This window comes from Prunus persica, chromosome G2, assembly GCF_000346465.2.
Source record: "Prunus persica cultivar Lovell chromosome G2, Prunus_persica_NCBIv2, whole genome shotgun sequence".
Classification (NCBI taxonomy): domain Eukaryota; kingdom Viridiplantae; phylum Streptophyta; class Magnoliopsida; order Rosales; family Rosaceae; genus Prunus; species Prunus persica.
Genome location: NC_034010.1, coordinates 5,481,236 through 5,505,565, shown reverse-complemented (window position 1 = coordinate 5,505,565; position 24,330 = coordinate 5,481,236). Strand labels below are relative to the sequence as shown.

Below are 24,330 nucleotides of genomic sequence, written 5' to 3'. Positions count from 1 at the left end.
TGCACACTCATGCACATGTATGTATATACACATTAATTTGAACATTTCTATTCAGCGGCAGATGGCATGGAGGCAAATGTTATTAAACTCTAGAGCAAATTTTGTTACTCTCTTTCTATCTCACTTTTTCTGTCACCCAACACCAACTTGGTTAGCATTGTATGTATTCACAGATGCCTTCTTCAAAGGGAAAGAGGCATTCAAAGACCTGGTCAAGGTTATCAATTTATGACAACTTTTCTTTACCTGGGTTACTTGATTTTGAAGCTACTGAAGAGGGTTTTCAAGCTCTCTTGAACAAGCTTCGATCAAATACCCATCTCTGATTGGGAACTCTGCTTTCATTGGCCGAGCCACCGATGCTCAAGACAAACCCTAAAGGCTGTAAAATCTGGCCTTCAGAGCCTTCCATGGTTGCCCTCTTCCTTCACCTTTTTCATTTTCTCGTTTATAAGGCGGTCCAAATTTTGTTTTGTTGTTGTTTGTTGGGTTAACTGTGTCATGTTTCTGCACTCACTGGTTTGGCAGGCTTCGCTTCTTTGTTTGAAGAGTAGATTTTCTGATGGTTTTCCTCTCATTAGCAGATGAATGTGCTTGACATTTTGGGGCTCATTCTTGTGGACAGTTAGCTAATGAACCAGGGAACTACTTTGTCTTGCTACAATTTTTCCCTCTTGTAAGGTTTGAATGGCAACTGGGTTACTGTTTTTCCTTTCTACTATCTAGAACCTTTCTTGACAGGCAATTGTAAACAAATGGATTCAAGGAAATAAAAAATAAAAAAATCAATTAGTAGATGCAAGGGGTTGTAACTCAAGTGGTTAAGAGCAATTAATCATGCACCCGAGGTACTAGGTTCAATTCCCCTCTCCCAATAGCGCCTGTATTTAACAATAATAAATAAATAAATAAAGCGCTTAACAGATGCATTACTAAACAATAAAGCTTAAAACATATGGCAGTGTGTCTAAACTCAAAGCAGTAAATACCCTTTGTATAGTATTAGGTAACTAATCTCCCATGGGAGGTACAGTATTACGTCACGACAATCAGGATCCACATTTGTATCCTAAAACATTTGCTTCACTTTTACAATTCATGCCTCTCTATCTCAGGTTACAAAGAAGGGAGTGCTATTAATATTATCTTCAAAGGTTTCAAATAAATGCATTGTTGTCCTGCTTCAGGCAAGGGGTCATATTTCTCCACTCTGTACAAAATCATTTCCAGGCAGGTCTTGTATTTCATACATGAAATATCAGATTACGCATTTCTGCTGAAAAGTCTTACTATCGTTCTAAAGATGGAATAGTTGCATACCCTAAGACTCCATTGAATCGACAAAAGCTAAGTGTTCCTAATACTATTCCAGCAACTTCACCTCCATGCGAGAATTGCAATCAAAAGTTATTACAATCCATAAATAACAAAACTTATTACAACCCGTGAAAGTGTTCAAATCTTGAAGCTCATGATGTAGAAGATGAATGTAGAGGAGGCGGCTGATTTGTAGAAGTTTGAGCAGTAGACGAAACTAAATGTAAAACAAAGAAAAATATCATTACATTAAGCACTGAACATGAATATATCAACTTTAAAAATAAAAAAAATGAAATTTCAACTTACTTGCTTGGATTTCTTCAAGTTGCTTATAAAATTCAAGCTCCTCGTCCGTAGGTTCTTTGTAGAAGCAAAATTCATCCGCTCTAAGCCAATCACAAGTACACACTAATGCCTCTACCATTTCAGGAGTCAATGAACTTCTAAAAGGATCCACAGTCCTCTTACCCAGGCTAAAAGCATTCCCACTAGTAACCGTAGAACTTGGGATTGAAAAAATTTCCTTGGCAATCTTTGAAAGGATTGGATATCTTGATTGATTCCCTTTCCACCAATCCAAGAGTTTGAACCCTTTGTTCAAAGCATTTTCAAAAGGATCGGCGAAGTATTTATCTACTTCATTGGATATGTCCGCAAGTTGTTCCTCCTTTATTTGTTGCAAAAGGTCCCTTACCAATTGTGATTGAGCATCATCACCATCAAGCTCATCCTTAGCATCCTCATCTTGTAAATCAAACAATTGTAGACTCCCAATACTAGCAGACCCTTTATACTCATTATACAAAGTGAGCATACATTTTTTAACCTCACTAACAACAAAGTCTATCTTAGTAGGCTCGGCTCCAAGATTTCGAAAGATGATCTTAAGCATTTGCAATTTATATCTAGGGTCCAGAACATGGGCTACAAAGACAAGCTTGTTTACAGTCTCAAAGCTCCCCCAAAACTTCTCAAATTTTAACTTTATTGAAAAAGCCACCCTTTGCAATTTAGGATCCCTACCATCCTTCATTTTCTTCTCAATCTCAACTTGTAACCCAACCATTTCGGTAAATACTAGATTGGATGTACACGTTTTGGTTGCACTAAGCTTAAGAGTTGTATCATAAAACTTCTTAAGAAAATGCACCAAGGCTTGTGCATTCTCCCAATCCTCCTCTACTGGAGGGCCCACTCTCTTCACAAGTCCTTCCTTTGCATCCTTCTCATACTCATTAAAATACACCACAAAGGAAGCATTGTCATCTGCCATCCTACTAAACACTTTCTTGTACTTCAATGCACCATCAAGCATTTTATAAGTTGTATTCCACCTAGTAACATCATCCATGGGCACATTTGCCATTTTCTCATTTTTCTCTAAGAAGACAAAGTCCCTAAACTTGGCCAACCTTTCCGGGGATGAATGAATGTATTTCACACAATTCCTTATCCCCTCAATTGAGTTATAAAGCTCCTTCAACACATCCTTAACAATTAGATTAAGGATGTGACAAGCACACCTCATATGCAAGTACTTGCCATCAAGCATAATGGTGTTCTTTGACTTGAGGCTCTTTGCCATGTACTCAACCGCTTCATCATTTGCGGATGCATTATCAACTGTAATGCTGAAGACCTTGTCAATCCCCCAACTATTCAAACACGCCTCTAAGCACCTCCCTATGTCATCACCCTTGTGACTAGTGATCTTTGTGAAATTGATGATCCTTTTATGCAACTTCCAGTCATTGTCCATGAAATGAGCAGTGACTACCATGTAATTGATGTTTTGGATTGATGTCCAAGTATCGGTTGTGATACTTACTCTTTGATCACCTATCAAACTCATGATCTTAGCCTTCTCCACTAAGAACAAATCCCACACTCCCGCCGCAATCTCCTTCTTATTAGGTATCTTGAAACTAGGTTGAAGTTCAGTAATGAAGTCCCTGAACCCGGAGCCCTCAACCGCTCTAAAAGGCATCTCATCCTTAATGAGGAACATAACACACTTGAGTTCACTTCTCTTCTGGTTAAAAGTTTGGGGGAACAAACCACCACCCATGGTCTCAGAATTTAAGACCGATTGAGTTTCATCACCCCGTTGATAAAGAGGAGAGAGCTTGCATCTCCTCGCTAAGTGATTTTTTAAACCAGTTGTCCCGTTTTTCTTAGAATCAGCTGGCATTTCCTCTTTGCAGTAATTGCAAACCCCAATCACCTTTACCCCATGAGCATCTTTCTTTATCATTTTCTTGCAGTGTAACCACACCACAGATTTTGAGGGTTTCCTCTTCTCTCCCACATTGACAGAATTTATTTGTTGGTCCTGAGGTTGTGTTTGGGGTTGAGCTTGGGTTTCGAGTTTAATAGAAGGTGTACTAATTGAGGCATTTAGCGTATTGGATTGGCTAGCCTCCATCCTATCATAAATAAATATACCAACCAAACAAACAAAGTCCCCATAAATTCAATTATCACCAAACATTATAACCAATCAGCAGCTAACACATCATTATCAATCCAAAAATGAATCCTAACCAATCATCCAGCTATAATTGTTTCACTAATTATTATCATATCATGCACATCATCATTATCAACATCATAATATAAAGAAATCTGTTAAAACAAATTTCATTATTAAACAAATTCAAATCATCAACATTCTCATCAATTCATCATCAATTTATTTTTCAATTCCCATCCATTCAAGTCATCAATTCTCAACATTTCAATTTGTCCTCATCATCATTTCTTGTCATCTCATTTCATCATCATAAAATAGATTTGATTATAGACTCAATTCAACATTATCATATATCAAATTGAAAACTTGGGTATGTAAACCAAAATCTATTACTCCACTGCCATTAAAAATAAAATTTGCCCAGATTCATAGAAGAGTAGAATTGCAAAAGTACAAAAGGCAAAACTCCTAGGCATTGCCTTGCCACGTTGTTCAGATTACAAATTGAGGCAGATTTTAAAAGAAATTTACCTCAACCCGGAACGGAAAACAGCCAAAGCAAACAAACTGAGGCAGAGCACTGCAAAACCCACAAGAAATTGATCAGGTTTCAAATTCTATTTTACCTCAAATATCCAGAAAAAAAGAACCCAATCAAAATTTATCAAATAACAACCAAGAATAGAACAGAGAAATAAGAATTTCAAAAACACTACCTGTGGGTGTTTGAGAGAGAAAAAGCCAGAGCGCGAGCAAGGGAGAGAGAGAAAGGAGGAGGAGTGGTCGCCGTAGCCGGTGGTTGGTGGTTGGTGGTTGGAGGAAGATGGAACCGGAGCTGCTGTAGAGGGAGATGAAGGAAGTGAAGCAATGGTTAGGTTTGGACGGGACGGGTTGGGGAAGTATTTTTTTGTTTTCTTTTTCTTTTCGGGGCTCTACCCCAATGACATTTTCGGGCTTGACAATTTGGGCGCCAAGATTTCCGGCAATTATCCGCGACGCTCTAAAAATATATAATGTGACGAATAAATATGTGACGACTTGCAAAATACAGCCGATGTTTGGACAATATAAGAAAAATATTTTTGTCTTCCAGGAGCATAGCCAAGTTCATTCCAATTTCTCTCTCTTCTTTTTGGTTTATAGGCATAATATCTTATGATTTTATAGAAAATCTCATTTTATAGTTGTATATATTACGTTATTAACTAGCCAGTGTAAATGCTTTATATTTGGTATAATAGTGAATCTCCTAATTAAAAACTTGTAATTATTAATTCATTTACAACCATAACTGAAAGAGAGAACAACCAAAAATAAGTAGCTATAGATATCAATGCTAATACTAATAATGATGATAATAATATAACTTTTCAAAATTTGTTTTTATACAAGCGATAATTTTAAGTTTTCTAAGGAAGGGGATCGAACTCAGATGCAAGACTACCAGCTAGCCTAACGAGCTGCTAGCTTTATCACTGCCTTCAAAAGACGGAAAAGCATTAACAGAAAGGAAAATTCAGACAAGACCATGCACATAACCAAAGTTATAGGCACTACTAGGGATCAAAGAACCAGCAGGTCTAATTTGATTGCGGGTTTGCTTTCAAATAGATGATCATCACTTTGTTTAGCGATTACCATTCATCCGAAGAGTGGTACTGAGAATTGATGGCAGCACAAGACTGGATCTTCAAAATCTTGTTCACTTGTTCAATCACATTCTTCTTGACCTCCTTCATTGCAGCCTTCAGTATCTGTATCTCATGCAGTCCCATTTCATCAATTGGGTTTTCCCACCAACACCGTCTCGATGATCCCTGGCCGGCTTTGCTCATCTCGTCAAGCTCTTGTCCTCGCTTTTTCTCAGCCTCCAAATGTTTTTGAGTCTGAATTAATACCATATTAAGCTCATGAACACCACTGTCACTCATGTAGCCCTGAGCCTGATCAACAAGTAGTTGTTGAGAAGTGAAATCAGAGTCTGTGGAAGGTTTTGGAGTGCAAAGAAAGCGGTCAAGGATGGACTCAACATGAGGGTGGCCAAAGGAGAAGGGTTTATTGGCAGGAGAGAAGACAACTATTGCAATCTCAACACCACAAACGGTGCAGAGCTCACTAGCCTTCTTGAAGAGCCCTGAACGACGTTTACAGAATGTGACTTGTAAATTACTTCTCTTGGCTATTTTGGCAATTGGAATCTTTTGGCGTCCCTGGCCTGGTTTCTTCTTCATCATAACCATAGCAGAAATTGGAAGGATATATATATATATATATATATATATATTAATATGAAAGAGCCAGGCAGAGAGACAGTGGAAGCTTGTTGAGATTGGGATGGTTGGAGGGGGATCTAAAAACATGTATTTATACAGGGTTGTATAGTTCTTTGTCATTTCCCTTGGAATTAATAGCAGTTATGCTGGGCATATTATTGTCAAATGGGGTCTTAATGCTCTGTTACCTGCATGATTAACACAAAATCTTTTTGGAGTTATGAGTTTTTTTCAGTTAAAATATATGCAATTACTACGGAACTAATAAGCAATTGATGATTTTAACAGAAAAATAAATAAATAAGCAATTGATGATTTACATAAAATACACAATTATATGACTAAACCTTGGAAGTCAATGAGTACCACGGTCTACTTTGATTACAAAAAACAAGAAAAGGAATTGGCTAAATTCTCTACTTTGAGAACCATACATTTAGACTATCGCTTGTATTTAAAATAACAAAAAGAACAAGACGTTAATAAGGACGTCGTAACTGAAATCATAATCGCACCTTAGCCTGGTTGAACTGAACTCGAGCCAGTCTGAACTCTTGAAAATAGGCACAAAAAATGTTCAACCATGCAGAGCTACTGGATCCTAAGAGCATATGGAGGCTAGCAACCAAGACTTGGTGAAAATACGAAATCTAGGAAAGAGAAGCAACAATGCTAAGGAAAAGGATGAGATGTTGCCAATCTGCAGCCACTTATAACTGAATAATCTCACCAATTTGAATAAGCTAATATGTACTGTTTATTACTTGAGCAGAGAATTTTTTAAATAATCTGGTATTTTAATTAAAAACTACAGTCAGTGTCACATAGATAAAAGGTTTAACAAATCAATAAACATTTGACCCTTCAATACCAACAGATTTTGTAATCCTCCTAAACCAGTTTGCTATAAGTCAGAGCACTTGGACACCAAAGATATGAAACAAGGATTCTGGTGAAACCACCTAGGTAGATTGCTCAATTAAATCCAGTACATCATACACTACCGTTGAACTTTATGATGAAACTTAAATAGGGTGAAGAAAGACTAGAATATCATGAAAACAAAAACTCTCTTCTTTCACAGCTCCATACATCGAGTGTCTGCCAGTAACATTTGGCAGCAGACAAAATCTTTGTGTAAACTACACACTACTCCAAAACTAACTAAGATTTGATCGCCTGAGCTAGTGGTCTCCAGAGTCCCAGTCTATACTTGTGGGTGTATTTCAAGATCAACTTCCTCTGCAAAAAGAGAAATCCAATATCAAATTTCTAAACCACCAAGAAAACAACATTAAGATCCTCGGAATTATATTTCTTTCATTTTTATGAAGAAAAAAGAAGAAACAAAGTTATTATTTCCATCTGTTCATCAGCATAAAGGAAGGATTACTGAGACGGATCCAAAGCAAACAAGAAACAATAAAGATGATTCCAAGGCTTTAGTATAGTATAGCTATACATTCCTAAATTGCAAGAATTTAGAAACAGAAACTTTAATATATTAATCTCCGGTGGGTGTGTGTGTCTGCGAAGTAAGTGATCAACTCAGAGATTGATTACATGTTTGCAAGGGACACCAAGTTTCTTCAGCTTGAGAGTACGAGTGACAAGCAGCTTTTGGAAGTCACCAATCTCAGCTTCAAGCTTGGCCACATGGGATTCCACTCCATTGCCAATTCCATTCAAAAACTCTGGTATTCCAACTTTCACTGCAAGAAAAACAACCACACAACCCCAATTTGAAGGTTTTCCATTGAATTAAACCCAATTTTCGAAAATTTATCTCCTAAATTTCTAATAAAACGTCAAGAAAAGTTTGTTATTCTGACACTTGGACTGCGCATTTAAGCCTACAACATATAACTATAAGCTAAGCTTTACACAAAATGATTCACCTTCCATGCCCTTCAATGTTCTCAATCTCTTAGCACAACTTTTTTTAATTGAAACGAAAAGAACAAAACAGAAGCCAAGTGTGATGTTCAATAATAGAAAAAAATTACTCATTAAATTGACAGTTAAATAAACAAGAAACATGACCTTACAAAACCCAAGATTTCACCTGCCTCCCTTTTGTATCCCCAACTTTTTCAGCAACTGAGTGGTGAGCCAACAGAAGCATAACAACACTTCTTGGGCCATTCTTCTTTATTGTTTTTGGTGAAGTGACCAACAAAGTTTCTCATTTCTATCGAAACCTAAATATAGAGCATTAACAAAACCCAAACTTTATGTTCCCATTTTTTTCATCTTCTTTCATTTTTAAAGCATCCAAACACAACCTCCACTGCCACATAGCTACTTAACCAAATAAAAAGTGTATCTTCTAATTTTGAAGAAAAGGAAATCACAAATTCATGAAACCCAGAAATCTTATTTTCTATCATTTTCTTGGGAACCAAAGACAAGTGGAAGGATCAATAATTGCGTATTAAAGCCTAAAATCAAAATCTTTACTTACCTAGGTATGGGTTTGATTTTGTGGAGAATCTGGCGGATCCGGTTGCTAAATATGGTCCCAAAATTGCTCTTGAGTTGAATAGCATTTGCCTCCATGCCATCTTCTGTTGAATAGAATTGTTCAAATTAACGTGTATAAACAAATGAGTGTGTACATACATATCTAGAAGAATTGAACACACACACACAACAACACTGAATTCAGCTCCCCAAAGTGTAAATCTAGCCTACTCAAATCCAAAACCTTGCAAACTAAGAAGACAGTAAATCAAGGACCAGATTTGGTACAAAATATTGAAGAGATTGTTAATTTACTTTGATAGGCGCATGGTATTACTTTGGGCTTCTCTCACATTCCATATTCAATACATGGTGACGTTAAGATTAAAATTTTAGACGAGTTACATTGACTGGACAGAAATCTCATTAGGGGCAGAAACGAAAATACTTCGGTTGATTTTTTGAATTGGCGTTAAGTTGACAATAGACATACTTTGTCTTAGTGAGATTGAAGTTATAACTTCGAGTGGGATAATTGTATTGGAATTTCACTTGGATATTCAAGAGCATGCCTAGTTAATTTCACCTGCACATCTGAGTAAAAGATTACCAAAAAACTTGGTGGCCCATTTCTAACATCCACGTGGCAACTGAAACCATGCTCTCACTGTCATGTATGGGGCAAAAACTTAACTCTAAGCAGAGATTTATGACTGGAAAAAGTACTCAGTGAGTGCATAAATTTTCAGCCTCTTACTGAGAACTTTTTTCTAAGTGCTTGAAGTTTTAGAAAGCATCAAATACAACATTGCTACATGTTGCTTCTTCATTATACTTGCAGTCAGAGTTACAACCATGAATGTGATTAAGGAACATAAATTTTTGGATAAAGGTTTTAACGTCAGGGCTCAGAATTTTTGTCAACCAACCAAAAAGGAACTTAGGCACGTTGAACCCCTAATCGAGTTCATCTCGAATTTGATTGGGATGGTTAATTTGCCAACTCAAACTCAGACCAATAACACTAAAATCAAACTAAGTTCAAGATATGTCTCTCAGTTCCTGTTATCATCAAATTGCGAGACTTTTTTCTATAAAAAAAAATCAATCATATTTCCTATCTCCATTTGTACCAAGAAGCCTTACAGTTATACTAAAGCCCTACACCATGAAAATGCATAGAGCAAAAAATATCCTAAACCCATAAGTATATATTCGCCCTAAATCATGACAATGCCCCAAATCATGAAAATTATACAAGATAGAAAATGCAGGAAAGAAAAAATTCTACACATAAAACCCTAACTTAATATTATAATTTTGAAAAGAAAAGAAAAAGTAAATGGAAAAGGAAGGTATTTGAGTACAGAGAGAATGGTACCTGTAGGTAGGAGAGAGAGTAAAGATCAGCTTTTCGTTTGATAGAAACAAGCTGCAGTGGGCAGAGGAGAGAACCCAAAACGCAAGGTTTGAGTTTGAAGACCGGCCGAAAGGAGAGTGAGTAAGGTGGAGGGCAAAAATGTCATTTTACAAAAATGAGGGCAATATCGGTATCTTGAAAACTTCGATTAAATGCACAACCAAAACCATGAACCCTAAAGGCCTAAACGCTCGAGAGAGAGAGAGAGAGAGCATACATTGTTCTTTTTTCTTGGTAGGCGGGATTTTGTAAGAAATGGAACACGGGTCCTTAACTGATCCCAGCCAATCTACATTTTCTTTGGTTGATGAGGATTATACATTTGCAAATGCCGCCTCACTTTGAATCAGGAGCAAGTGCTTTCTACTTATTTTATAAGTACTTTTAGTAAATTTTTTACTGTTGCTATGCATCAATAATCTGCTTCTCCTATAACTTTTTTTTTTTTTTTTTTTTTTTGGGTATTGAAATAAATCATAAAGCTTTACAAGTTTATTGATACATACCATCCTTTGAATCCTTATCAAATTTTCTGTGTTGAAGTAAATCTTGCTATAAGATAGGATTAAGTGGAAAATGATGATGTAATTAGTAGTGATCAAAAAATTAGTAGTGATGGCATTGGCAATAACAGTTTAGTTGTAATGTTTTGCAGTCCAAGAACAAAATTTTGTGGGTACAGCATTCCTCATCCCTCGGATAACCGAGTTAATATCAGAATTCAGACAACAGGTAAATGCCTTGCCGTAAGCAATGTATACGAACTAGTATAATTTTCTTCTTTCTGTCAACTATGTGTCCCATGATTGCAGCCTTGAGCTTATTTTTGGTTGGTTATTTATTTGTTTTATGGTAGAGATCTGATACTGATGATTTTTGCTTACATTGTCGATATGACAACAATATTTTCTATTCAGTTGGTCATACCTCCAAAATATTCCAGTTGTGTATTTGATACTTTGCTTAAACTTTATCTCTTAATTGGAGCAAAGTTTTGGAGTCTGAAACAAGTAATTGACAGGAGCAGTTTTAGATGCCCAGAGAAACAGCTGCTTAATTGGTACACTACAGAATTGTGGGCTCTCTGTTACTTCTAATGGAGTTTTTACTTGAACATGTATGCGAAGAGACCTATTTGAATCTCAAGAATAATTTATTTGTACCCATTAAAAGTTCTACTTTGGTAATTAATGCATCAAGGTGTCCTGCTTTGGTTATCTAACCTTGGGGCTAGCCCTGGTTGTGAATGGTGATGAAATGGGGGGAGTGGGGAAGAAGGTTTATGACTAGGATACGTTAGGGGTTCGATCCCTTCCAATTTACCAAAATGTAGCCTTCGTCTCTAATGACAAGTAGTTATATAAATCAAAATTATACTAACTTCCTTGGTTTTTGTCAAGTAGTTATAACAGTCTCGATCTCTTGGACCACAGGAGTCCAAGAGATTGTGGTCACCCACCGTTGGATATTAATCCAATGGTTCAAAAAAGTTTCTTAAAAGGAGTGCAAGAGTGAGTGAACCGTTGAATTTACATCCAACGGTGAGTGACTACAAATCTCTTGGACCTCTGTAGTCCAAGAGATCAAGACTGGTAGTTATAACAGGTGATGCAGCAAAAGATGTGTTCAACGATTCATGCCAGGATCTCATGGTGATTTGCCAACACGTGAGGAGCACTTTTGACAAGGCTGTCGTTGATTTTAGAATGAGCAAATCCGTAAATGGCATGGATATTGACTCAAATAATTGAAGCCTCTTTTATCTTAGTTTTGATTATAAATCTAGTCAATGACGGATGCATTACAAGTTTGACCTTGTTTGCTTGTGTTGTGCACTGTATAGCAAAACTATTTGTAATGGTTATAAAGAACTTGCAAGACCGTCACCCTTGGATACAAATCCTATTTGGGAATACGAAGGGCGAAAAACACTACTTTTCTAAGAAACATCTATGCTGTAGTTGCAATCTTCACGCAGTTCCTTCTCCCTTTAGAAACAGGAATACGAAATTAAAGCGAATGAAAATCAAGATAAGAAAATAGAGATAAATGGTGAAACCCAATGTGAATAGTCTCCCATGAATAGTAACTTCCTAGAATACCAGCTTGGGGAAGTGAATAGTAACTCGGATGAATTTGAATGTTTAATTTAAAGGCTCATATCAAAAGATGAGTTTGGAACCAAATATGTGGAAGTCCATGATAGTTGAGAATGCATCTGGGCCATCCATCTTGAAGCTACCATGGACCTTCTCACATTTGGTTCAAAACTCATCTTTTGATCTAAGCCTTCAAACTAAATATTCAAATTCATCCGAGCTGTTGGGGAATTCTATAAATACTTCCCTTCTCATCCATTTTTCTTCACACCAAAACCTTTAAACCATTACTCCGTCTCCTCCAACAAAATCACTATTCTGACTTTCTTCGAGTCACTATTCATATGAGTAGATTCACACACACACTATTCATTCGATTTCACTCTTCACTTCCCTAAGCTAGTAGGTGTCATTCCCTATTCATTTCGAGAAATTACTATTTATAGGCACTATTTACATCAGGTTTCACTATTCATCACTCCTCCAACCAAATTAATCTATATTCCTTATCTCGTTTTTCATTTGCTTTAATTCCATATTCATGTTTCTAAAGCGTTATCATGCTCAATTTACATTGTCACTTAAATGAATTTTATTCACATATGGACCAGAGGAATATGAATAGGTATAATCGGGTCCGGATATTATAGTCCAAGGACATCGGGAAAATATATGGCCATAAGGGGTCGTTTGGCACGGCGGACTGCCATGGACTGGACTAAATCCTGGAACTGTCTCGGATTAGCTCGGATTGGCCTAAGCTGGATTAAGTACTAACCTATGTTTGGTGCTGCGTCGGACTAAGAAACTGGATTGTAAAAATAGGGAAGACCTATGTTTGGTGCTGTGTCGGACTAAAAAATAATTATTTTAATATTTAAAATTAATAATTTTTAAATAATTAATGTAATTTTTTTTGTTATTATAATTACCAAATTGACATGTACATTTCTTTCCTCCAAACCAAAGGCTTTTTATTTGTTGTTAAAATTATAAATTCCACCAATTTTATGCATGATTATTTGTATGCAAACATAAAGAATTTAATTAATTGAATCTTTACCATGTGATATTATGTTATTATACCAAAATATGTTGGCTGAGGATAAAATAGATAACTCAGAAAATTGTGACAAAAATATAGGCAAACATTCTTTATACCTTGCATTTAACCTGGTAAACTAGAATTAGGATTTAAACAAGAGTTGCATCCAAAACTCTATGACTAAGACATTTCTGAAAACTACATATTAGAGCATAGTATTACCAAATCAATCCTCAGCAAAATTTGGTGATAAAAAACAAACAGGGAGCCTCCCTTTCTCATTAAAAGGGCAAAAGTTTCCAAAGTCCTCTAGAGATAAATATAAAATGGGAAATCATATCTCTCTGAACTTGGAAAAGTAAAACTAAAAACACCAAATGAACATAGTAGAAGATGACGCATCTTCCCCACTAATAGATATGTAAGTCTACAACTATCCAAGAAACCAATAATGATCAACAATTGAATTTTTCTCATACAAGCAATCTCACAACTAAATTAGTACCACGATTTCAAGCAAATTTTGTCATTGGTTCATTGCTGGGTATAGGTAGCATAATCACGTTTTCCAAATTTCACCTTTGCCTACAAGTATACTTACATATAACACTGGACAATTGCGATGGAAATCCAGTTTGCAGTTAGAGCTATGTTAAGTACAAAAGCAATCATCGGTTCTCAAAAATTAATACATTGGAAGAAGAAAAAAAAACTTGTTCCTACCAGGGGTCTTGACAACCTGCCTATTCCTCTTCTTGACACCAGACTCGGAGACCTTGAGACTCCTGTGACCAACACTTACCCTGGCAAGAGCTGCTTTCTTCAAATTGGGTCTATAGAAATTGTCCGCCACCTGGAACAATTTACAATTAAAAAATAATTCAGCTAGTGCTGATGTGAAAATTGTAGGAAACTAAATGCAACTTTGTGCTCTACCATGAGAAAACAAAATGAATGACAAAAATTCATATGCTTGACACGAGAGGGCTTAAAAGAAACATACTATTCCAGATCATTCAGAACAATTTCAAACCATTAATTCTGTTATGATCGCATGATTTGTGAAGAGAGAGAATTTATGATAACAATAACCAGAGCTTTGACAATAACCAGAGCTATACCCAGACTTTGACAACAACCAGAGCTTTGACAATAACCAAAGCAAAACCACACAAACAGCTATACCCAAACTTTCACTACCTGGGTCAAGATTCATGCCAAAAGTCTACTCTACTTTTGAATTTCTAGGTTTTCTGAAATACCCAATTGCAAATTAATTGCCAATTAACATCATGTATATATATATATGTCACTACAGATTCTACGAAAATTAGAGAAGAGAATAAGAAAATAACAGAGAAAAGGAAGGAGAGATTCTCAGAGCACAGTCAAAATTGTTGAGGAGATTTGCAAAAATCAAAGAGATGGAAGAAGGAATAAGAGAGGTATCCAAAGGGAAAGACCAGAAAAACTTACCTGTGTCAAGATTCGAAGAAGATGAGTCGATGTTGAACGAAAGAGAGGTAGAGTCGCAAAGACGGAGTCGCAGAGAAGGAGTCGCGAACTGGAGAGAGGCGTGTTCAATATAGCGAAGGCTTATTTTGCGAACCCATTTTGAGCTTCTTTGTATAAGGAGAACGAGTGAGGCATTTTTTTTACTGTTGGGCTCTACTGTCCCATTTAAGTTAGTCCTCTTGCTAACCAAACATGGGCTTCAGGTCCAATATAGCACAGTCCCATTTAGTGAGCCATACCAAACATGCCCTAAGATTCTTAAGTTTGACTAGAATTCAAACTGGCAGTGTAATGGCATAGGGATCCAATTTTTAGAAATATCTGAGAAAATTAACCATTCAGAAAATAAAATTAATTTAAGTGTGACAATTTAAATTGGGCAGAATAACACTTTAGAAATAGGAATACATAATTAAAGTAAACAAAAAACGAGATAAGGAATAGAGATTACCTTAGTTGGAGGAGTGATGAATAATGAAACCCGATGTGAAAAGTGCATGTGAATAGTAATTTTCCATAATGAATACGGAACGATTGCTACAAGTTTAGGGAAGTGAATAGTGAAATCGGATGAGTAGTGTCTGTGAATAATAACTTAGATGAACAGCGACCCCAAGAATGTCGTAATATTGATTTTGGTGGAGTAGGAGTAATGGTTTGAAAGTTTTGGTGTGAAGAAAAATAGAGGAAAATGGAGGTCTTTATTGAATTCCCTAACGGCTTGGATCGATTTGAATATTTAATTCAAAGCCTCAGATCAAAAGATGAGTTTTCAACAAAATGTGGGGAGGTCCATTGTAGCTTTAAGATGGACGACCAAGATACATTCCCAACTACCAATCCAAAGGCCAGATCAAGTCAAAATTCTTTGATTTGATCAATGGTCCAAATCTTATCTATAATAAGATCAATAGTTGAGATGAAGTGAGTTCACGAAATAGTACTATAGAACCTAGTCAAAGACTTAATCAATGATTTGATATTTGCCAACCAATCACACAATGACACGTGGTCGTGTGATGTGTTCCAACCAATCAGAAAATGCCACGTGTCAATTCTATTTTAGTTTTCCCTACTTTGAAATTTCACCAAAAATACCTCTGAGTTCCTTAATCTCTATTCCTTATCTCGTTTTTCATTTTCTTTAATTCTATATTCATGTATGTAAAACGTTATTATGCTTGATTAAAATTGTCAAACTTAAATTATTATTATTTTTTCCACATATGGACCAGAGGAATATGAAAAGGTATAATCGGGTCCGGTCAAAGAAAACGGGAAAATATAGGGCAATAAGATTCTTAAGTTTTTCGACCAAAAAAAAAAAAGATTCTTAAGTTTGATAAGAATTCAATTGGGTAGAGTAACGGTATAAGGATCTTATTTTTAGAAGTAACTAAGAAAATTGATCAGTTAGAAAATGAAATTAATTTAAGTTTGACAATTTAAATTTGGTAGAATAACGCTTTAGGAACAGGAATACGAAAATAAAGCAAATGAAAAACGAGATGAGGAATAGAGATTACCTCGGTTGGAGAAGTGATGAATAGTAAAGTTGATGTGAATAGTAACTTCCGGAAATAATAGGGAACTGTAGCTACTAGCTTAGGGAAGTGAATTGTGAAAGTAGATGAATAGTGTATGTGAATAGTAACTCAGTTGAATAGTGACTCGAGGAAGGTTAGAATAGTGATTTTGGTGGAGGAGAAGGAGTAATGGTTTGAAGGTTTTGGTGTGAAGAAAAATGGAGAAGAGAGGTATTTATAGAATTCCCTAATGGCTCGGATTAATTTGAATATTTAATCAAAGGCTCATATCAAAAGATGAGTTTTCAACCAAATATGGGGAGGTCCATGGTAGCTTCAAACTAGATAGCCCAGATGCATTCCTAGCTACCAATCCAAAGGCCTATATCAAGTCAAAAGTCTTTGATTTGATTAATGGTCCATATTTGATCTAGAATGAGATAAATGGTTCAGATGAAACGAGCTTACGAAATAGTACTGTAGGGCCCAGCCTTCCTAAAGAGAAATATCTTTCCACTAGAATTTGAATAGAGATATCAAATAGATTGGGCTAACCCGAGCATGACATGAGTCTTGCCTGATTAAAAAAAGCTATAGCACAACACTAGTTTGGCTCGATTAAAAAACACTCAGTACGACATGAGTCTGGTCTAATTAAAAAGGCCCATTTATTCAACACTAGCTGAGCTAACCTATTTAAAGCTCATTTATTCAATTATATTTGTTTTTAGATAAAAGTAATACATAACAGTATTATATTATATTTTAAATTTAAGTATATTTCTTTTTTCTAATAATACACTTTAAAAATTACATTTTTTAAAATATAAATTAAATAATAATTTTAGTATATATATAATTGTTAAAAAAAGATTGAAATGAAATTGTCAAAAATAAAAATTCAGAAAATGCAATACATAAGTTGAGCTTGGGGTGGGCCATATTGGCCCGTTCAGTGGTCCATACAAGCCCGGTCTTATATGAGCTAGGGCCACAAGACTTATTAATTTTTATGAATGGACATGCTCAACCTAACCCTTTCATTAAGTGGCCGACTCTAGACACAACCCGCTTGACACCTTTCCTCCGTTTGGAATGAGGAATTGCAAATTAGATAGAATTCTAAAATGACAGTATTTGGATTTCTGTCATTTTAAATTCTAGCAATTGAAGATTTCAGTGTTTGTATTTATGTATGTCGAATTTTGTAAACGACAGAAATTCAAAATTTCAATGTTTAGATAGCTCATGTAAATTATAAATGACAGAAATTAAATATTTCGATATCTTGGTCTTTCTTCGACCGATACTGTTACCGGAATGTGAGTTCTATCAAGTGCTCTAAGACAATTCTAAACATGAAATATAATACAGTATAAGTATGAAACTTAAGATAACTAGTTGAAAAATAAAATAAAAATATTTTTTCTTTCTAGTTATATAGGTACCTCAAACCACTACCATTTGCTTCTTTGGTAACTCCCAACAATACTTGGCTGAAATTTTACGTAATCTTCACTAATTCTCATCATTGCATATAAGACTCTGTTAAAACCAATGACTCTGTATTTCAAGTTGTGAGCAATTATTTAAAAAAAAAAATATTGCTACAGATTCTTCAATTGAAATATTTCTTGTTCAAACCAACCCACCATTTTCTTCTAAAATTATGCATACTTTTTTAATGTACTTTTGCTAATTCGGAATTGATCAATACAGTCAACTTCTTTTTGATTGTACATACGGTTCAAATAAGATCACATTTCTTCATCCCAATCATGTGAAGGCTCTTTAATACAAAAATTATCATAAATACCATTGTACTAGCATAACCAATATAGAGATCATTGTACAAACAATAATTGTGAAATGAATTTTGGCGTTTAAAAAAAAAAAAAAGTTTGGCCTTTTTATTATGTAAGTTATGACACGCTGGAAAATATGAATTCCTGCACTATGAAAATTGTGAAATGACACCTATTTTGGTGGAAATTAAACTCGGGAATTTGATGTCTCAATTTTTCCACATTTTTTCCGCGAGTCATTTAATAAATTTAGCGCTTAAGTTGCCAAACAAGAGAATTGTCAATTTCTCCTCTTAAATTCCCGACTTTTAGCTAAATTTCTAGTTATTTTTTCTCATCCAAACGGAGGTTTAGACACAATTTACTTTAAAAAAATTAATTAACTAATTCAATTTTCCCTAAGTTTGTTCTTTAATGAGATGTTCTGAGTTTTGATGACTTTTTAATAATGCCTTAGACATGATGCACAGTAAAACCCTCCACAATCCTCCATCCATGAAAACCTGAAAAGCTAATTTCCAAACAGAGAAGAGGCTTGCGCAAGGATATGTGACATATGTGGCACAATCCCAACCATCCAACGGTTAAGATTGGGAGTTCGGTATGGCAAAAGTATGATGTCTCGAACTTTGAATAAACGGACCAATGAAAACGTGACATGTGAATAAACTGAGGACTTTGAATTAAATTTTGTGAAGCGGTGCTGCAATGTCCTGACTTGATTAGCTGGTCTTCTACCTAAAACCCAATTTCACAGTCGGTCCATCAGATCTTCATATATCATATCTTCTTTTGCTTTTGTTTTTATTTCATCGAACTCGTACGGACGGATATTCTGTTGGAACCCAAAAACCAGTTTTATTCGTTTGCTAATTATTTTTATTATTATATATCTTTTTGATTTTCGTTTTTTTTTTTCGAAGTAAGAAAAAAAGAAGAAGAAACGTTTCGGATCTGAGATGGGTCTGATGGATTTTATACGACAATGATGAAATCAATCATTCTGTGGCTCTGAAAATTCGATTCTCTTTCGGGTTTCTTTGTTGTCTTTGCCTTTCGATTTAATTAATGTTTCAAATCTGACGCCATGAGGAAGAAGCTCGATACCCGTTTTCCTGCTGTAAGTCCCTTCTTTGTCTCACTCTTTCCGCTCTTTTTTTTAGGGTTTTTCTTTCGATTGAGATTTAATTTGTTTGGTTGCTAGGAAAATGGGGAAAAGGAGAAACCTTTTTATTTATTTATTGCTGTTTCTTTTTGCTTATCGTGCGTTTTCTTAGCTAGAGTAATAAAGCATGTTTCGTTGATTCGAATTATTAGGTTAAGTTTCAATCTTTTGGGGATTTCTGAGATATTTGATCTGGGTTGGATTTCTTTACACTGTATTTTCTTTTTATTTGCTGTGATTGTGATTTTAGGTAGAATTGGGATTTTGTTTTGTTTTGGGTGATTTGGTTTGGTTTAGGGATTTTATTCTTATCGATGATTTTGCCTCGTGTTAAAGTAAATAAATTGTTACTTAAATTATGGGAATTTTATATGGATACACATGCTCTTTGCTCTTATCGTGTTGTGGTTTTGTATTTTGGTCAAGATGAGTTGATAAGTGAATGACTTGTAAAGCCCCTAGGGTAAAATCTGATCTGGTTATATTAAATATTATTTTCACATGAGTACTTGGATTATTTTTTAAGATTGTAAAATCATTTGAGAGTTTCATCTCATGGGTTGAAAGAAAAAGGAAAAAAAGTTGAGTTTGCGCTTCCTCAGCTACTTAGTGATCCATATGCTACACTAGATTTCAGAGAATAGCTCTGTGAGGTGTTGCCCTAGGTGTTCGAGAGTTGTGGACCTTATTTTTGAAACTTTCAAAAAGAAAAATAGGAAAGAAGGAATTCAAGAAACACTTTTTTCTTGAAAATTTGAGTTATGCATTGGTAACTTCGAGATTGAAATTTACATGCGTGACGTACAATTTGGTAGTTTATGGAGTGCTGTTGTTGTTTCAGTATTTTATAGTTTCTCTTATTTGGATACGATTTTCTTTTGTTGTCAAATGCTGCCTCTCTCCCCTATAGATAATCCTTATGATCACAAAATTACTTTGTATCTTCAAAAACAAAATCTTTCTGTGTATGTTTATATCATATTTGTTGAGTTTGTCGTGTAGAAAATATTCTTTTTTTCCCGAGTTTCTTATGGTTATCATATTTGCATCAAGCGTGGGAGTTTCCTATTTCGTTTCCAAGTGGATTTCTTTGATAGCACTTGTCCTTTACCCCAAGAGAGGCTGTGTATGAATGCACTGATTTCTAGAGAATTCCTTGTCTTGTCCTTAACTATGTTACTCCCTTGTGCCAGACAAGCACTAAGCAAAGATATATTTGCCTTGTGCTTCTGATTAGAAGAAATGATGTTTAGTTGTTTGACTGTAGTTGAGTTTTAAAGTTTTACATGTATCTCATCCCTTCTAACCACTGAGACGTTTAGTATAGCCTATTCTGATACAAAATTTTAATTTGGCAGGCTCGTATTAAAAAGATTATGCAAGCTGATGAGGATGTTGGGAAGATAGCATTAGCAGTGCCTGTTTTAGTTTGTGAGTACTTCTGACTTTCTTACGCTAGTAAGATAGTAGTATGGCAGGTTCTTTTATTTTTATTTTTGTTGCTTATACTTCTCTTGTTGCATATTATGCAGCTAAAGCATTGGAGTTATTTTTGCAAGACCTTTGTGACCGTACCTATGAGATAACCCTCCAAAGAGGAGCTAAAACCATGAATGCAGTGCATCTGTAAGTGAAAGATTGAATTTTGTGCATTCATTCATTTATTTATTTTAAGGGATAAATAACAGAACAACTTTGTGTTTAAGTAAGTGCAACAATGGTGAGCGAGTAGTCCATGAAATGTACTGTAATTAAGTTTATTGGCCAGATAATGGGCTTAGAGCTAATACAACATATACATGTGCAAAAGCACAAAAGTATCCAGAAACAGCTGCTTCCCAATTTGCATAAATAAAAGGAAATGGTCTTATCTTTAAAATTTTTAGAATACCCAAAATGAAGTTTAAAAGTGCATTCCCTATCTCACTAGAAAGATCCTAAATATAGGTTGCAAAACTTTCTTCTAAGCATAAAAATTCTCAATAAGTAGATAAACACAATAAGCGGGATTCACCCAGCTTAACTAACCTTGTGTTCGCTTATGTCATCAGTGCAACTGGATGATAGAGGAATAGATGTTCAATATTCTTAGCTGTTTCCTTGCTCATAATATGCCAAGAAGGCGATGTGCAAACATTAAGTCTCCTGTGTTGAATATTAGAACAAGTATTAATCCTTAAACAATTATTTAAGCAACTGCAAGGCAGTTTATCTTTCCAAATCATTTTGGATGGTTCATCAGTCAACCAATTAGAACAGGATTTACACGAGAAAGTTCTGTAATTCTGGAAGAGTCAGTTTACACATCTTTTATGGTATTTTAAAATGAAATATAATAAAGAAGAAAGTTCATCAATCATCAATAGATTATACAATCTATTTGCGCTCCCAAAGTTTAACGCACTTATTGTTCCCCACAACGAAATGAAAATTATGAGAGAATGAATTGAGTCCTTTTGAAATATCATTCCAATGACTGTGGCTTGAACCTCTAACCACTAAGCTAGCGTGCTACCCATTAGCATCCAGGACCTATTATGTTGTAACATGCCATAAGTCTATGCTGACCGGCTGAGCTGTTTTCTCTAGTTTGTTGTGTTATTCATCCAAATTTATGTTAAGCTTATACTATCAGATGAATCAAGACTTAATGTAACTTCCACATACAAGTTATTTATTTGGGATAAGTAATTATTCTTTGACAGACTGAAGCACAGGAAGTATACTAGACTTTCTAGTTAACATATTCACTCAAATCTGTTGGTTACTGCATATTACTTTTTTCAAAAAAATTGTTTGTCCCGAAGTCGAATATATAATATCATGGGGTCCCTGTTAAATGAGTCAAATCTAATTGGTCCAATTTGTGAATAGTAATACAAAAGTAGCATGCCTGGATGAGTAAGCAAAAGTGGATTGACCAAGTAATGTTTTGAAGTTGTATTTCATACGGAGCCTTTTTAGTCCTGAAGGAAAAGAAAAAATGTAAAAGGATATGGACTGGCCATGTTGAAGCTCCTACTTATTAGGTTCCTTGTGCTATGTGCGTGAACTTCTTGAACATCAACTGTGTGCTAAATTACGTCTTTATACAGAGAAAACTTAATAGTTTCATGGTTCATTGTTATCATTCTTCTTTTTCACTTTTTGTGAGAACACATCTTTCTGGAATATTGACTGTCTACAGACAAGGACATATCTTTCTCGTTTGTATTAAATTTATTAAATCTAATTTCTCTACCTTGATTGCAGAAAGCATTGTGTACAGAGCTATAATGTGTTTGATTTTCTGAGGGACATCGTCAGCAGGGTTCCTGACTATGGCCATGGTCATTCTGATGCAGCTGGCGAGGATCGAGCCATTTCAAAACGAAGGTATATTAGATGGTCTATTCTTGTTATTTCGTATTATCATAAGTCGACGTTGTACAGTTATTTGAATCTATTCACTGATGTATTTATTCTGTCAGGAAACCACCAGGTGATGAATGCATCGACAGTGATGAAGAGTTGAAGAGGAGCAAGATGGTAACTATAATGGCACCCTACAATCTTTTTGTTCTTAACATAAAAACAACTGCCATGCTCATTATGTCTACTCTCAGTTATTGAGAACTCTGATTTTTTGTGTTCTTCGTTCTACTTCATCGCTGAAACACCCTCAACTGGAGTGACATTTCTTTTGGCTTTTTTAGGATGCCCAGGTTGATGTTGGACTGAAATATTTTTTGAATAGTAAACAAGTTTGCATATGACTCTCGGTTGGTTTTGTTTGTACTTGGGCTGAATTAGCTGAACACTAAATGCAAAATGCAAAGAGTTCCACTGATGTCAAAATCTTTTTTTTACTTCTCCGCAGCTTGAGGTTAACCATGGCAGCAGCAGCGGCAGAGGAAGAGGTCGGGGTCGAGGACGAGGCCGTGGACGTGGGCGGGCCAGTGAAAGAGAGACCCTGCACCATGAGACTGAATCTGAACCCTGCACATCTCTTCAGCACGCCACCAAACCTAATCCAAATCCTGGAATGGTGGTGGATGACGCTTCCGAGTCAAAGGAGGAAATGAAGGAAAATGCTGTTATCCCTGATGAGTCTGATCCTGCAGTTCGAAATTTTGATCTGAATGCCGATGTAATTGAGAATGAGGATACAAAAGCTGCAGCGACAGCAGCCCAAGCAGCGACAGCTGCCCAAGCTTCATCGACAGCTACCCAAGCTGCAGCAACAGCATCCCAAGCTGCAGCAACAGCATCCCAAGCTGCAGCAACAGCAGCCCCGACCTCGTCTGCTGGACCTACTTCTGAGATTAAACATGAAGAATATCCTGGGTGGTCTCTCTCTGATGTGGATAAAATGGCCATTGACCCTCTTCAACTTGCACATTTGAGCGGAAGGATAGACGAGGATGAGGAAGACTATGACGAAGAGGGCTAAATTCCTCTTGATGGCTTATCATCCCAAAGTAGGTTAGTGGGATCAAGATCAATGGGAAGCTGTTGAAGGAAAAATTAAATAAAAGTATACAAAAGCTGGAATAGTGACCTAATTGGAGATGACATGGCCTGGCCTATGCACTTGTCCCAATGAAGTTGGAATTTCGTTTCCTGTGAAATGTTAGTATCATAGCATTTGCTAACATCCATTTCCAGAAGGTAGCTTTTCCTAACAATGGCAGAGAGGATAGCCTCTGCAGTTTGACTCTTAGAAGTGTATGAAGAATATGGCACCCTTGGATAGCGGTGGATTGCCCTATGAGTGGTTGGCCTTTTTAATTTGTTATGCTTTGTTATAGATTCTAGGAAAAGTAGCTGTGTTGTTCGTTGTTATCTTGTGTAAGGTAATGGTTCGGTTAGGTCTTCAATTAATCTTCTGACCAGTAAATTGGATTTCTATCTCTTTGCTCCCTTGCTTTCTTTAGCTCCTAAAAAAGTCCTATAATGGGTTTACATATGAGTTGCTAATGATTTGCTTAATTTCAATGAAGTGGATGGTGATGGGACAACGGCTGCAATGGTGGCTGATTGAGTGGGAATTCTTCCTTGCACAGAACTTTTTCTGCCTCAAGCATTGCTTGGTAAATTCATATGAAGTCTCTAACGGGTTCCTTCTCAAATGGGACAAAAACCAACTGCAAAGAAGTTCCTTAAAACCATTTTTTGTTTGGTTTTATACTTGAAAGGAAAAAAAAACTGGTAGTCTAAGAAATACATAAACTAATATCTTCTCTC

At 35.8% G+C, this 24,330-nt stretch overlaps 3 protein-coding genes and 2 long non-coding RNA genes across 5 annotated transcripts; 2 read left to right on the top strand and 3 right to left on the bottom strand.

Annotated features, from left to right (window-relative positions):
- Window positions 5,170-6,640, bottom strand: LOC18786037 (agamous-like MADS-box protein AGL61). The gene is made up of 2 exons (XM_007220953.2): window positions 6,582-6,640; window positions 5,170-6,254 (listed from the first exon to the last, which is right to left on the bottom strand). Exon 2 carries the CDS (start codon window positions 6,184-6,186, stop codon window positions 5,428-5,430), a length of 759 nt encoding a protein of 252 aa, XP_007221015.2. The 5' UTR covers window positions 6,187-6,254; window positions 6,582-6,640; the 3' UTR covers window positions 5,170-5,427.
- Window positions 6,999-10,038, bottom strand: LOC18785703. The gene is made up of 4 exons (XM_007219426.2): window positions 9,911-10,038; window positions 8,531-8,633; window positions 7,630-7,778; window positions 6,999-7,308 (listed from the first exon to the last, which is right to left on the bottom strand). Exons 2-4 carry the CDS (start codon window positions 8,628-8,630, stop codon window positions 7,231-7,233), a joined length of 327 nt encoding a protein of 108 aa, XP_007219488.1. The 5' UTR covers window positions 8,631-8,633; window positions 9,911-10,038; the 3' UTR covers window positions 6,999-7,230.
- LOC18785264 lies at window positions 10,605-11,835 on the top strand. The gene is made up of 2 exons (XR_002270017.1): window positions 10,605-10,681; window positions 11,555-11,835. It is a non-coding gene; the product is annotated as an uncharacterized LOC18785264 (long non-coding RNA).
- On the bottom strand, window positions 13,543-15,822 carry LOC109947582. The gene is made up of 2 exons (XR_002270344.1): window positions 14,570-15,822; window positions 13,543-13,946 (listed from the first exon to the last, which is right to left on the bottom strand). It is a non-coding gene; the product is annotated as an uncharacterized LOC109947582 (long non-coding RNA).
- LOC18786464 (dr1-associated corepressor homolog) lies at window positions 18,645-24,052 on the top strand. Its single transcript, XM_007218639.2, has 6 exons — window positions 18,645-19,059; window positions 20,463-20,535; window positions 20,637-20,730; window positions 22,357-22,479; window positions 22,575-22,632; window positions 22,964-24,052. The coding sequence occupies exons 1-6, from the start codon at window positions 19,027-19,029 to the stop codon at window positions 23,534-23,536; spliced, it is 954 nt and encodes a 317-aa protein (XP_007218701.1). The 5' UTR covers window positions 18,645-19,026; the 3' UTR covers window positions 23,537-24,052.